The sequence below is a fragment of the Nicotiana tomentosiformis genome, chromosome 7, assembly GCF_000390325.3.
Source record: "Nicotiana tomentosiformis chromosome 7, ASM39032v3, whole genome shotgun sequence".
NCBI lineage: Eukaryota > Viridiplantae > Streptophyta > Magnoliopsida > Solanales > Solanaceae > Nicotiana > Nicotiana tomentosiformis.
In genome coordinates, this window is record NC_090818.1 from 28,423,100 (window position 1) to 28,435,169 (window position 12,070).

Genomic DNA, 12,070 nt, shown 5'->3' on the forward strand with positions numbered 1-12,070 from the left:
AAAGGAAAATTTAAAAAATTCAAGATATTGTATTATTCTACTATTACTAAGGAAAAATCAAATAGTGTACCAATTAAATGTAGCTAATACAACTAAAATAATGTAACAAACTAACATGTGATACCAGTATAGTATATAGCTATACCAACAGGGTATACAATTGTACGCAAAGAGTTTTAAAAAGATTTTTTAAATTCAATTATTAAACAGAAATAATATCAGTTGTCAATAAAAATTTCAAAAAGTTCTTAAAGGACCTAATTGTAAGAGTATACCGTTACATAATATAGTACACTATAATAGTATATTAGTGGAATGAATTGTATACCAAAATGGTATATAGTATATCATTTTGGTATACAGTACAAATTCTTCTTCGCCAGCTCAACGCAATAAATTAGACACTATTGAATTAACCAAAATGGTATATAATATGTTATTTTGGTATTTAGAGGATTGGTTCATTTCTTCAAAAAAAAATAAAATAGTAGTATACTATTGTAGTTAATTATATACTCTTGAATTAATTATTGTAACGACAACATCCGATGCAACCGCCTCCGTCCTACTAGGAAAAGCATAGAAACGAGCATGGCCTCCCCCTCTAGGGTTACCTCTACCCGCCTGATAGCCAAAAGCCACCCTACAGTCAACTTGAGAAATCCTCTAAACCTCAAATTGCCAACTTTCGGCAAAACAATACAAATCAACATTCCGTACCACCGAATTCGATTCCGGACAAACACTGTTCCAGGGTTGTTTTCACAAAAATTAAAATTTGGTCAACATTTCCTACTTAGACTTCTAAACCAAGAACGAAAGGGTCCAAAACAACCTGAAACCTTTTCGGAACAAAAACAATCAACCTCGCAAGTTATAAAGCCAAAATTACATATGTGTAAAGCATCAAAAAGGGAAAGGAGGCACAAATACACAAAACAATCGGTCGGGTCGTTACAAATAATGACTACCTATACAACCTTAGAATTTTTTATTCTTTTTTGATAGATTTTTTTTAGCTTTTTATTTTCCTGGGATGGATGATAAAGACATGAAAGGAAAGATAGATAGATCATACATCCACTTAAAAAATATAGGGATACTGGCAACGTCAGAAAGGGAAGAAAGAGAAAGAGAGAGAAAAATGATTTGGGATGAAAGAAAAAGGGAGGAGAAAAGTTAGCCGCAGATAAAACAAAAATAGGAAGATAGATGTCCAGATAATTATTTTTGATTGCATAGGTATATACTGTAATTATTTCTAGAATAAATAAAGCCGGATAATATTTTTGGGTAGAATAGGTATATAGCATAATTTACTCTTCGCAAAAAACCAAAGTTAAAATTTACATAAATATAACGATTAACGAGAGGCACACAAAACAGTGATAGTATCATTCTATTCAGACTTTTGTAAAAGTACTCTACGGTAGCATAGTCCATGGCATTGATTGCATTTCTGCTCATTATTACATTCCTACTGTAGCTGAAACTTTTGGCTGGCCTAAATTCAACTTCTTAACTAGCTAAATATTAATGTTCTGTAAAAGCAAATCAATATCAAAATAGGATCGACAGGGGGCAGCACTCAAATAAAAAATCACTTTTATTTTTATTTTGATAAATTTCTATGGTATCAAACTTATTGGATAATTCTATTTTTTTTCTGCGCTATTATGGGAAAGAAGTCCTGGCTCCTAGCAATGACAAAATTATCTCATCTATCTAAATTATGCTGTTAAAAATTATTTTTAAATTTATTATTATATATATATCTCTGCGCGAATAAATTTACTAATTTGAATGATAATATATGGGCCGTAGCAACACATGTCCATACTAGACTTTTGGGCCAGTATTTAAAGTCCAAATGAACTCAGAACTAGTTCTACGATTTAAGTCCAAATATCTCGGGCTCGTCGTACAGGTATTCCCAATCCTTGTCAACATAGAAAGTTGTTACACGCCTACATAAATGCCCCGAACTGTTTCTAGCCTACACAATCCTCCTCTTGATATTCTTGCTCCTCTTCCATCCATGGCGAGCTGGGCAGAATTGCCGCACGATCTCATTCCTGTGATCGCAAAGCGTATTAAAGTGATGGAAGATTTCATTGCTTTTGGTGCTGTTTGTACCTCATGTCGAACTGCTGCCACTAAGGATAATTTTGATTTGCTTTCTCCCCAACTTCCGTTGCTTATGCTGGCTGATAGAGATGATGATTATCGAGAATTTTACTCTCTGTCCAAGGAAAAAGTTTCACGCATATTTCTCCCAGAAGCTAGAGGGCGAGAGTGTTTTCTATCAGAGGGGTGGCTGTTTACCATGTCATGTAATGGTGAGTTTAACTTGTTGCATCCTTTCTCCCGTAACCAAATTCAACTTCCTTCACGACAAGCCTTAAGTGATTTTGAGGGTCTCGACGAAGTACCTAAAGGACAAATCTATCGCTGTATAGACAAAGCTATCTTATCTGCCAATCCTTCTCATACATCAGATTATGTACTGGTGATTTCCTATTTTAATTTTAGTAACTGCTTGGCTTTTTGGCGACCTGGAGACCTCAACTGGACTAATATGGACACTAGAAATTTCGGGGGTGCAGTCGCTACTATGAATTATTATAAGGGTCAATTTTTTGCTGTCTTTTACACCGGTGAAGTTAGGGTTTTTGACGTTGCAGGGCCTAGTATTGCTCAACCAATTGTAAAGTCGCACTTTCTTGTACGGCTTAAAGATGAGATCTTTGATGAAGCGTCAGTCCAGTTCTATCTAGTTGAGTTACACGGTGCACTATTACTTGTTACCCGGTTTGCCCATCATAATGAAGAAGAAGATGGTTATGATACTTTTAAATTTAAACTATCTGAACTAGATGTAATAAAACGTGAATTGAGGGACATCAACGACTTGGGAGATTCAACAATTATTTTGGGCCGTAATGGAGCAAGTTCTATTGACTCTTCGAAGTTTAAAGGAGTCAAGCCTAATCACATATATTTTACTGATGATTGGGTTGAGGAATTTAACTACGTGAAAGGTGGTGGTGGAAGGGATATGGGAGCTTACGATCTTGAAGATGGAAAAATCGAATCTTTTTATCCTGGATTATCACTAAGTCGTATTTGCCCGCCAACTTGGGTCATACCGTCATTCAGATAATGTGATTTCACTCGTCTCCGCTCATGAATTATAGTATGCTTATTTATTATTATTTCCAAATTATCATTCTAAAGTTAAGTTGATCTATTTATTTTCCTTCAATGTAATCTTCTAATCTTGTAATTGTGGCTAATGGATGGTGGATGATGTATGAATGTTATCCTATTTAATCAATTCTAATTGTGCTTTCTCTAGATGGCTTATGATATTTAGTTTGCAAATATTAACCCTTCATTTGATTCCCCTCCTACATTCAATCTCTTTCCAGTATGTCATTGTAGTTGTAGTAGGGAGAATTTTATAATAAAGACATACACGGCGCAGGTTTAAAATGTTATTAACTTAGAGTTGGGAGGATGAAGCAGGTTGGATCCAGGCTTCAGTTGTAACACACACTTATATCTCACTCAGGAAGGACCATTATCTACCTATAAAATATTTTGCTTGATGGTGTTATGGAGCCCGAGATTAAATGGTAACAATACTTTCATCTGATACATTTCCAAAGTTGTTCAATAAGAATTCTATATGCTATTTGCTTTACACAGTTCAGCTTTTTGTTGCATTATTAGATTTATTTTGATTGACTTTTTGATAAGTAATCTTATTAACAACACCTAGGAGGAACTGTATAGGAATGAAATTATCTGGATTTGATCCCTCAATTATGTATCAGATCAATGAGCTTCGGTACAAATTCTATATTATTTGCAATGCACTAATAGTCTAATAGTCAAATTATTTAAACATTCATAGTGTACAAAAGATAAGTCTTCTACTTTCCTTTGAAGCTTCTAAAAGTTATTTCAAGCTAAAACTTCCCAGCATATACTTGAAAAAAATTGTTCTCCAGATTTGCCCCTGCCAGCTGTCTATGTAGCATCACCAGTGCATCCATTGTGGTTTAGGAAGATGCACCAACCCTCAATTATATACGGAATCAATGAATTCCAGTACAAATTCTATACTTTTTGCAAGAGACACTTTGCAAAAGATAAGTGTTCTACTTTCCCCCGAAGCATCTACGGGTTCTTTCAAGCTAAATCTGCCCAATGCATACTTTAAAAAAATTGTTCTCCAGATTGCCCCTGCCAGCTTTGTAAGTAGCATTGTCAGTGCATCCATTCTGGTTTAGGAACATGCACCAACCCTGCCATATATATCTTATCTCACATAAGCATCTTGTTATGTACTCCTTTTAACTGCAATTTTCGTTTTCTGGAATGGCACAAAATATGTGTGGAAAGTTTCTTACCAAGAAGGAGGGAGAGTTGCAGAATTGATTTTGATCCTTGACTTGACTAGCCTAAAATGCTCTCACTTTCTAGATTCTTGGTTGATGAGGATCTGTACTACCATTGAATAGAAGAGAGGGAAGAGAGACAGAAAGGAAGTAGGCTAGATCTTCATATCTAGAAATGCCCAGGCTAGCTTTTCGATGAGGGAAAGTTTTCTACATATATAGTGTTTTGAGAGGAGCCAGGACCTAGTGCAAGTTTTCCGTACTCTAGGGAATCTAAGCATAGGCAATGCTATTCTTAGCAAAACAAATGTTAATCTTTGTCAAGATGTCTCCTTCTGATTAGAAAAGAAAATGTACCAGAAGTCAGAGCAATTTATATCCTTGTTTTGACACTGAGAAGTAGTAGATAATAGAATGTTACATTCTCAATCTTTCGAAAAGAATATGGTACAAGTACTTCTTTTTCTTTCTTTCTTTTTCTTGCCTTGTATGTTGGGTTCCCTTTAAGTTTTCCATTTTCCTTTACAGGTTAGGTTCTGAATAGATTGCCATTGTTTCACTTCTTAGGAATTCCTTTTCTTTCTTTTTTTATCTTTTGGCTGTATATGAACTGATTCTTTTAGACTTCTCAGTGTTACCTGACTGCACTTCTATATTTTATACACCTACTAAATATAAGTAGCAGGTAATAATAAGAAAGGAGAGAGAATTGTCTCAATGTACACAGTATTAGGTTTTCAATTTGATGAATTGAATCAGATGTTTGGTCTTTCTAGGGAAACATATTGTATGCAATGATGTGCTCTTTCCTTAATGGGAGAAATATTTAAGGAGTTCAATCTTACCTTTACCAAATGTGTAATTGAAATGTATTCTAGATATAGTCTTCAGTTTCATTAGCATTATAGAGAGGATCAGATACATAACACTACATTGACCTTATAGTATATCTTCTAACTCATTCAATTCCGTAGATCCGCTGCCCTTTATTCCATTCTTCTTTCCTTCTGGACAGAAGTATATCTCCACTTGCATTGGTTACTTTCCAGCAGTCCTATGATGTTGCTCCAGGTGAAATTTGTTATGATTTCTTTTTGGGTCAGAAAAAGTTTTCTGCTCTTGAATTCTAAGTTATAAGTAGGACAGGAAGGATAGGTGAGATGCCCTGAGGTTTCACTACGGAGTATTTTGTTAAATTTTTTAACGGAATCTAACTGGACAGTTTATATAAAGTAACAGATTTGTGTCTTTCGGAAATGGTAGTTTGGCCTCAAAAGAGTAGAAATTATGTCCACATGCTATATAAGGCCTTTTAAGTACAAGGAGTGTGTCCCTTAACTAAGGACCTATTCTTGAACTGGTGATTGATTATTTACACCTCGCTTTCCTGTTAGATAGCAGTATCATAGTTGCTTGTTTGAACATCTTTAGCATACCAGATAGCTTGGAATTTTGGCTCTTTAACTTTAGTATCACTAGCCTTGGTAGAGCTGGCATTTTCAACACAGTAGAAAGGCATATTAATGCTTCTTACTGTGAAACTTGAAACAACTGCTGTGTTTAACCATTCTGTGCACTAATCTGCTTATCGTTGCTGCACAGTAGTATTTTTGTTGTCATACATGTTATTTGTATGATTTTGGCTTTCTAATATGTGAACATCACACACCTATGCGTCTTCTAGTTTTTACTAGTGTGCTTAAGGAATCTAACAAACATTGGCTGAGTTTTGATGAAAACATGAAATGTTTTGGACATTCTTTTGAAACATACTAGAAAGGAAGTAAGACACATAACTAATACAGGGATTTACATATTAGGACATGATCTAAAGAAGTAGGTTTTGGATTATGAGTACTTAGCTCGACATATTAGGGCTTCATATCTTTAATTATGAACGTTGTTCCTTACATGCATCGTTTCTGTAATTTGTTAACGCAAATAACATAAAGGCGTTCCCTCTTTTTTTTGGGCTATTTGTTGGATAGTCAGTTATAATAAATCCTTTCAGCTTGATATAGATTGCAGATAGATGCCTCTATTGATGAGATAACGGCCATTTTAAGTTGCATAATGTGCCATACTGAATTGGCACAACTCTGCTTGCATGACATGTCATGGGGAGGACGATGGCTTTTTTAATGAGTTGCATGGATTGAATTGGCAAAATCCTGAGTGCTGCAAAACTGTGAGTAATACTAGGAATAAATTCTAGCTTTATAAACAACCATGTCTATACTTCTGTTTTATGTACTTATGCTGTGCCAGTTAGACGGATCATTCTGCATGCTTGTATCTCACATTTCACATGAGCATCTTAGCTATGTACTCCTTTTAACTGCAATTTTTGTTTTCTGGAATGACGCGAAATATGCGCGGAAAGATTCTTACCAGGAAGGAGGAGAGTTGCAGAATTGATTTTGATCCTTGACTTGACTAACGTAAAGTGCTCTCACTGCCTAGATTCTTAGTTGATGAGGATCTATACTACCCTTGATGGCTTGAATACAAGAGAGAAAATAGAAACGGGTGGGACGTAGGCTAGATCTTCATATCTAGAAGTGTCCAGGTCAGCTTTTCGATGAGGGAAAGCTCTCCACATATAGTGGTTTTTGAGAGGAGCCAGGACCTGATGCAAGTTTTCTCTACTCTAGGGAATCTAAGCATGGCAATGCTGTTCTTAGAAAAACAAATGTTAATCTTTGTCAAGATGTTTCCTTCTGATTAGAAAAAGAAAATGTCAACTTATATTTTTTATTTTGATGCTGAAATGTACTAGTTAATAGAATGTACATTCTCAATCATTAGAAAAGAAAATGTTACAAGTACTTATTTTCTTTCTTCCTCTTCTTGCCTTGTATGTTGGCTTCCCTTTAAGTTTTACATTTTCCTTGGCAGGTCAGGTTCTTAATAGACTTCCATAGTGACCTTATGCGTAACAATTATCTTCTTGATTGCTGCACAGAAGGAAACTAACATTTGGTGGGTGTTTTAACTTATGTGCTGAAAATCCTTGTGGTTCATCAGGATTTGTGGCCAAAATTCTGGTGATCATCACAACATGTAGGTGAGAAAATTCATCATCACATTTTTGCTTCAAAATTCATCCAAATGACTTCAAATTTTATATACAACTATCTAATACCAACCCTGACAATTTTCGATTGTTAGATTCAACCTAAACCTTTAAAAATTAATAGATCCACTTTGTCTTCTTCAATAATTTCTTTTTCAAGCGCAATAAAATCCAACAATGGTGTTTTCAGTTTCCTCCGACCAAACCAATTCAAATCATTTAGGATAGACAATAAAGGCTCAATGGAACATTACGTCATTACCCACTCAATTAATAGATCCACTTTGGTTCTTGCATGTTCTTTCTTAATTAATTGTCTTTGCTTAACATTTTCCTGTACATTATCACTTCGAAAAACTTTTAAGTGAATGACGACAGTAGAAGAATCGAGATAGTCAGTATTTGTTCTTCAAGTTCTTTTCTTTAACATTTCATGAATCTCTTTTAATGCAGCCGTGTTGGGAAAGGATTCTTAGCAAAAGGCGTCACCTTTGAAAACTATGCGGGACCAAGCATGCACCAAGCAGTGGATCTTCTGAGCAGCTCAGACTTATCGGCTTTCGACCAATGCAGCGTTCTCGCATACCAAACCTGTTCAGTGCCCAAGGAAGAGAAATCCAAACCAGAATACTGGGATTTCAATCCTGAACTGCAAAGTGGAAGCTGTTGTGGATTTGATTCCTGTACAATCATCGTTCAAGAGTTGTCTAGGACGTCCCTGGAAAGAATATTCGAGAACTGTCTTTCTTCAGTCGTACATTGGCAGTTTAATAGAGTCTGTTGTATGGTTGGAATGGAATGGTGATTTTGCATTGAAGACACTTTATGGTGAGTACATGAACAGAGGACCAGGTTCAAATACTAGTGTCAGAGTGAAGTGGCCTGCTGGTTATTGAGTCACCAACAGTTCTGCCGAGGCCAGTCAATTTACAGTTGGGAATTTCAGTCAGGGTGGGGAAGGGCTACCACCTACGGGCTTTCCTTTTTTATCTTTGACTTCCTCCTAATAGTTTCTCTTACAATTTTATGGGTGCTAGCTACTAGATTGTTTTCTACTGAACTGATTAATTCCCCGTTTGAGGAGTGTGAAATCAAGCGGTAGCCTGTATTCTTGGGGAAATTCATGTCATTCGTATTACTTATTCACAGGAACAATGATCTGAAATTTTGCATATTACTATTCATCACTTCAATTGTTACGAACTCTACTCGAGAATTGGCCCCGGAGAAGCATGAAGATCAACTCGGGAGTCGGGCCTGCTCTAAATTCAGATGCAGTAACAAGGCTAGATAATGCAATAAAAGATTAGCAGATTGTGAGTGGAAGCCTGGTTGAAACTACAAGTGTTTGTAGCTATAAAAGGAAAGAAACCACGAGACAGTAGCCTTCCTTTTGTGTTTTATCGTTTCCTGGCCTTGTTTTTCCCTAAGTTGAGGATTGCAAGCTTGTAATCTCTTTTATTTCAGTTTAATATTAAGCTTTTCTGTTACATTAACTTTTCTAGATTTGTATGACGTAAATGATTAAAACTTACTTTTTCTTGAAAGTTAACGGGGAGCCGTAAGATTATTTTTTATGTTTCGGTAGCCAGAAAGTTTAACGGGTCATTGTAATTAAAGAAAGATGTAATATAATGGGTGATATTTGGAGAGAATAATATCTTCAGGGGAATTAGCTTTAGCTTTATGCTTTTATAGGACTTAATATTGTACAACTATTCTGTGTAATATATTAGGGTCAATAACTCTAAAAAAGGAATAGAGAGGATATTCCGGATTAATAGCGCGGTTACTCCAAAGCCAAAGACTAACTACACTGTCATATTGTCATCTTCATAATATTAGTAATAAAAAAGAATTAATAGCAAAAAAAAAAGTCTGTATCATTGACCGTGAGTAATTTGATGAATAAACACATGCATGCATGTTTACCCTCAAAAATCGGATAACAATTGAATTTGTTAGTGGTTATAAGGACATGTGAATTAACTTGATGCAAAGCGATAAATTAGATTGTAATTGAAATAAATAGCGATAAAATAAACTGCAAAACCACAGGAATTGGATGATTTCAATTTAAGAATGACAGTCACTCTTGAGTTGAATATACCTTTATTGACAGAAAAAATATCAAAGAGTATGAGCTTGGAAAATGTATTGCTTATGAGCGTATGTTACAATGTATTTCATGGATTGTCAAGTCCCCTTTATATATTGAGGGAGACATGCCCTTTAGGGTATTATTTAATTGTACTATAAAAACATAAGTCCTTGATTTTGAAGACCGTTGGTTCCCTTCTTGACTAGTTCTGTGACTTCCGCCATAATGATCGGTTAATGGCAAGAATCACGGACCCTTATCGGATGAGCTGGCAGAGCTTTCTTCGAGACCGTTAGAAACAGGATCGGTTACACCTTGAGTACTATATTCCGCCCTCGGTTGACCATGTTGGATGTCAGATCGAACCTCGGACTTCGATTTTTACCCTATTACAGATGTACCGACCTTGGCCCTCCATTTCTCAAGCTCGATCGAACACCGAGCTCGGTTTTACCCGTATACAGATAGTCCCCTCGTTTTTCGGAGAGTAAATGACGAGAAACGATATGAGCCTCATACTCTCATTATGACGCAAGTGACAAAAATATGACGTCAAAATCCCCTTACTTTTCAGAGAGCAAATGATGGGAAACGATTCGAGTTTTCAATTCTTACTTCGATAAAACATGACGATGAATTCATGACGTAAGTAATAAGAATAGTGGAAACATCCCTTCGGTCCAGTCTTTGAGGCATTAAATGTGTGTCATTTAACGGTCGGCCATTTTAGGATGTGAACCGTCGTGATGTGAACAGCCGTTTGGGAACACTTTAAATACCCGTCAATCCATTCATCATCTTCATCTTCTGGTTTTCTGGTTTTCTGATTTTCTGGTTTTAAGCTTAAGAACTTCCTTCCTTGTGAGTTCTTTGAATTTTCTTGATAAGTTACCTGCTAGTTACAACTCCTCTTTTACCAACATCTTCTTCTCTCCTCTATTTAGAAAAAATGGCAAAGACTTCAAAATTTGTTCCTAAAAAAGAAACCCCTTCTTCCATGAAACCATCGGAAAATATTTCACATGTTGCTACTAGGGAACCAACACTGGAACCCCCTCTAAAGTCGTTTGTCCCTTCGGGGTGCCCAATCGGGGCCGACTTCAAGATCGATAACACCCCCTTGGTATTGGGTCGGTGTGAGCCGGTCTCGAGGTACATATGCACTATTACTCACAGCATCCTCGATAAGGTCAAAGAGGATTGCCACTGGGAAGATAAACTCGTTGTGATCTCTACCCCCGAGGAATCGATCACCACCTACGTTGAGGGTTTTCTAAGTGTTTATACTTACCCTTTCACGCTGGGTCCCTTAGACCCAGTCATCATAGCCTTTTGCAAAAAGGTACGAGGTAAATCTCGGGCATATTCACCCCTCGTTCTGGATGATTGTAATTTTTATGTGTTTCTTCGTGAGCAAAATCGAGGGGTGTCCATTTACTATCGACCACCTCATGCGCCTGTACAACCCTCAACTTTACCGAAGGGGGATTAATCAAGCTACCACATCGAGCCACTAAGGCCATATTCTCGAGCATCGACGAGGATTGGGACCGGGGCTGGTTGGGCCGATTCGTTCGAGTGAGGACCTCGGACTTGATCCCGGTTGCGGATATGCCATTTCATGAGAAATGGAATATGAAACGTAAGTATAACTTTGCCTTCAAGATTTCTTTTATTGCTTTTCTTTTTCATCCTTTCTCATCGATGTTATGTGATGATGCAGTTGCTGCCCAGATGCCGGATGTTGTTCCTCGACTCAATGAGTGGGTCGAGGGCATTGTGACACAGAGACCTTATTTCAAGAGCTTATGGCGTGATCTCTCGAAGGGCCGATGGGAGGCCCGTAATCATGGTGAGAATTTCTTCTCTAGGTTATATTTGATCTTACTTTCACATCATTGATCTCTGAATATTTTTATTTTCTCTTTGTAGGTCTACCAAAATACGTCGAAATGAGGCCTTCATCAGTTGATGATGACATATACGCCGATCCCCCTACTCCGAAGCAGGATAAAGAAAAGAAAATAAGAAAATCTCTGAATCACTCGATCCCTAAAAAGAAGAGACCGAGGAAGTGGTTGGCGCGCAAACCTAAGAATGCCAGCTCCCGAGAACTCTCATCCTACTCACTTCAATGGTAAGGGATGAGTCCGAATAAGAAGAAGATTCTGAGTTGGTGGCCCGCGTGAGAAGCGGTTCCGAAATGCCTCAAGCCATGGAGGCCGTAGAAGAAGCAGTGGCTGAAGTTTTTGAGCCAGGGAGGGTCGAGACCGATTTGCCCCGAGCCAGCGAGGCCATAAAAGAAACTATGATCGGTACATCTCGGTCAAAAAATAATGTGCCTACGGAGGCTCTTGGGGTGATTGATCTACCTGGGTCGCCTTCGTTTACCAATTCTATGATAAACGAGGCTCATGCGTTGAAAGGTAACATTGGCGAAGGGGCCTAAGGAGCAGCCAATTCTTTCCACAATTGTTTGACGGTCTG

General features: G+C 37.1%; 1 protein-coding gene across 10 annotated transcripts; it reads left to right on the top strand.

Moving 5' to 3' along the window:
• Positions 1–1,960: 1,960 nt before the first annotated feature.
• Positions 1,961–8,974, top strand: LOC104098586 (probable F-box protein At4g22060). Of its 10 annotated transcripts, none has more exons than XM_033656746.2 (5): positions 1,961–3,164; positions 3,488–3,638; positions 6,418–6,594; positions 7,305–7,473; positions 7,936–8,974. In XM_033656746.2, exon 1 carries the CDS (start codon positions 1,976–1,978, stop codon positions 3,161–3,163), a length of 1,188 nt encoding a protein of 395 aa, XP_033512637.1. In that variant the 5' UTR covers positions 1,961–1,975; the 3' UTR covers position 3,164; positions 3,488–3,638; positions 6,418–6,594; positions 7,305–7,473; positions 7,936–8,974. The 10 variants fall into 10 exon arrangements, with proteins under 10 accessions (XP_033512637.1, XP_033512638.1, XP_009603653.1 ...); XM_033656747.2 differs by having other exon boundaries at positions 7,372–7,473; XM_009605358.4 differs by having other exon boundaries at positions 6,418–7,473.
• The last annotated feature ends 3,096 nt before the right edge of the window (positions 8,975–12,070 follow it).

Coding starts and splice junctions, on each gene's coding strand:
- LOC104098586 (XM_009605358.4), top strand. CDS start 1,976: ATGCCCCGAACTGTTTCTAGCCTACACAATCCTCCTCTTGATATTCTT.